The sequence below is a fragment of the Phaseolus vulgaris genome, chromosome 11 (assembly GCF_000499845.2).
Source record: "Phaseolus vulgaris cultivar G19833 chromosome 11, P. vulgaris v2.0, whole genome shotgun sequence".
In the NCBI taxonomy this organism is placed as follows: Eukaryota; Viridiplantae; Streptophyta; class Magnoliopsida; order Fabales; family Fabaceae; genus Phaseolus; species Phaseolus vulgaris.
Window position 1 is genome coordinate 11,189,096 of NC_023749.2, and position 3,585 is coordinate 11,192,680.

At 44.6% G+C, this 3,585-nt stretch overlaps 1 protein-coding gene across 1 annotated transcript; it reads right to left on the reverse strand.

The window, feature by feature from the left end:
• Positions 1-1,760: 1,760 nt before the first annotated feature.
• LOC137834144 (uncharacterized) lies at positions 1,761-2,144 on the reverse strand. The gene has a single exon (XM_068642209.1). It carries the CDS (start codon positions 2,142-2,144, stop codon positions 1,761-1,763), a length of 384 nt encoding a protein of 127 aa, XP_068498310.1.
• Between the last annotated feature and the right edge of the window lie 1,441 nt (positions 2,145-3,585).

Consider the following 3,585-nt stretch of genomic DNA (forward strand, 5'->3'; position numbering starts at 1 on the left):
TTTCTTTCTTTTTGTCTGTTATAAAACATTAACAAATTATTTATAGTATTGAAATCTTGGTCAAAGCATTTAAAGCAGAAGCGTATTCAGTTATGAAATCAATTAAAGCTCTTTTAACAAACAAAATTATTTCTGTTATGATTCCAAACAAACAATCGGTTGAAATAGCGAATCAATCGGTTGTTTGGGTTTGACAGCAAGTCAACCATCCAAAACAGTTTTTAAACTTTTTCAAAAACACCTAAGTATAAAACAATCGATTGTTTCGACAAAACAACAGGTTGTTTTCACTTAGTTTGAATAAAACTTTAATTTTAAAAAGATTAGAAAACACTTAAGCTTTAGATTCAACAAAGAGTGGATTACAAATATAATCTACCCCAGATCCTATTCTAAAGCACACCAGCAACAACAAGCACCTCAAGCCTTCCATCAAACACAAAGGATTTGGATTCTTCAAAGCTTGAACACACTTGATTCAACAGATTGTGCCTAGGGCCCCTCCTTCTTAACTTGTATTTGGCCTGTTCCAGAACAATCTGATTTATATTTATGAATGCTTGTTTGACTTTAACTGTTTTAACTGCCTTTTTTTTTATCTCGACCTGTTAATTGTTGCGCCTTTGTCTTACTTCAGTTCGTCCCTTCATCTTGATCGCTAACTATCATGCCTCGCACTAACCATCTGCTAACGACGCTTCTGACGATCATTCATACTCTAGGTAGCACGCCTATCCGTCCCCGCACTGCCTTTCTCTCTTCATTATGGCTTAAGACAGCGGTGACGTGCATACGAACTTTAAACTGACCTCACCTCCATAACACAAAGGAGAGGGAACCTCCGATAATCACTCTTTGAATCTGCTTCATAAGACGAAGAGAGAGAGCCTCTAACTGACTCTGCTCCTACCTTACTGAGTAGGGAGATGTTTTGTTGAGGCCGCTAGTGAACCGTGTTGTCCTTGCCTTAGCGTTCTCACTCGAGAGGGAGGCGTACTCCACGCTATCCCGCTTCAATTCTTCTAACCCAAGAAGGGATTCACATTTGTCCCCAATCTGACCCCAATGAGTTTGGAGAGAGTTCACCCTCTGGATGACACTGTCTCCATTACGGCACTCTCACTCAAAAGAGGGAGACGTTCTCTACGAACCGTCTTGCCCAGTCTCGAGACTTCTAGCCCAAGGAGAAACTCATAACTGACCTCGTCCTTGTTGTATAAAAGTCAAGGGAGGATTTAACTGGCAAACCTTACTTTTTTCCCCTGGCGTTCTCACTCAAAGAGGGAGGGAGGCATTCTCTACGAACCATCCTGCCCCCCTTTGAGACCTCTAACCCATGGGGAAAGTTCTGAACTAACCTCGTCCTCACTGTATGAAGCCAAGGGGAGGTTTAACTGTGAAGTGCGCCGTTTAGCCTTGGCGTTCTCACTCGAGGGGGAGGTGTTCTCTGCGAACCTACCTCTCCCGCTCTCGAGACTTCTAACCCAAGACGGTTCGTAACTGACCTCATTTCCACTCAAAGGTGAAGGAGGATTTCACTGGTGAACCATACTTGTTCATTCTTGGCGTTCTCACTCGAGGGGGAGGTGTTCTCTGCAAACCTACCTTTCCCGCTCTCAAGACCTCTAACGCAAGTGAACGGTTCATATCTGCATTGTACAAAACATTCGAGAATATACTTCAATCGAAATTTAATGGGTGACCTCATTAAAAAACCATTGGAAGGGAAAAAGAGTGTCCCCTAAGAACTATGTACAATGCTAAAGTTCAACTGAAGTAAAACATGAGGTTGGTCGCATTCCATGTACGAGGAATCGCGCCCCCTCCAACGTCTCAAGCCTGTATGCCCCGTTCCCAAGGACCTTTGTCACTCTGAAAGGACCAGTCCACTTGGGGGACAGCTTGTTCTCTAGCTGGTATGAGTAAGCCTTCCGCATCACCAGGTCAGCGACCTGGAACTGGCAAGGCTTCAACTTCGAGCTGTGATTGTACTCCACCCTTCTCTTCAAGGCTTTAGCTTTGATTCTTGCCTCCTCCCTGACTTCATCCAGTAGGTCCAGGTTCATCTTTCTCTCTTCGTTGGACTCTTCAGCCATGAAGTTCTGGAAGCGTGGCGAGCTCTCCTGGATTTCTTCGGGGATCATCGCGTCCGACCCATACACCAAGTTGAAGGGTGTCTCTCTGGTGGTGGACTGGGAGTGGTTTGGTAAGCTCACACGATTCTAGGGACCTCCTCCACCCAAGTCCCTTTGGCCTTCTCGAGCCTTCTCTTCAAGCCTCTAAGCTGGACTCGATTGGTAGACTCAACCTGCCCATTCGTCTATGGGTGCTCGACTAATTCGAACACCTGCTTTATTCCAACTTCTGTGCATAGCTTGCCCAGCTATTGGCTTGCAAACTGTGTGCCATTATCAGATACCAAACGTTTCAATACGCCGAAGCGACAAACTATGTTCTTCCACACGAAGTGCTGAATCTTGTGGGTCGTGATCTGTGCCACTGGCTCAGCCTCTATCCACTTCGTGAAGTACTCTATGGCGACCACGAGGTATTTCATCTATCGTATTGCCAAAGGAATGGGTCCTGGGATACCGATTCCCTAGGTATGGAATGGCCATGGGCTGTAAATCGACCTGAGCTCTTCTGATGGCGCCTTATGCCAGTCAGCATGTTGTTGATACTGCTTGCACTGTTGTGCATCCCTCATGCAGTCTTCCCTTATGGTTGGCCAATACTATCCCGCACGAATGGCCTTCGATGCTAGAGATCGACCACCGATATGACTCACGCATATCCATTCATGGAGCTCTGCCATTAGCCGTGCGCATTGGTCACCACTTACACATACCAAGATTGGGTGGGTGAACCCGTGTCTGAACAACTCCCCGATGAGAGTGTACTTGGCAAAAATTTTCTTTATTTTTCTTGCTTCAGTGGGTTCCAATGAGAGTATCCCATCCGCCAGGTAGCGCTTGTAGGGCGTCGTCTAGGTTTCTCCTCCTTTGACCAGGCATACCTGCAATTATTCTTCCTTAAGAACTGGATATATGCTTATCCTAGGCGTTTTCTGTGTCTCTTGAGTCAGTGACTGATGACTCCTCGCCCCTTCTCTCGACGTGCTGACCTGGTGGACCCCCACCAGATTATCTGTTGTGAAGGTTCAAGGTGTCTTCAGGGTTTCCTGTATGATGGTCTCTGCCTACCCCCTTTCCTAAACTGGTGAGCTTAGCTAGCAAGTCAACTCGAGCATTCTACTCTCTAGGGACATGTATCAACTCGAACACCGTTGATGAGCATATATTTATTCACACTCATTAGCCTTATTCATAGATTATTGGACTATAATAAAAAATAAATCCATTGTTTTAATTAATATTCTTATAATTGGGTTTATTTGGGCCTTAACTATTATTATTGTTAATTTTGTGTTTTTAGAGTAAATCATCCGGAGGAAGCATCTACCTTTGTGAATGGGCCAAATATGCAAAAGTCCAAATTGCTTCTTGAACCAAAACAGGAAACAAATTCTGAGGAGAAGAAAGAGAAAATAAAATCTACGATATCTCAGAAACAGAATTGGAAGCA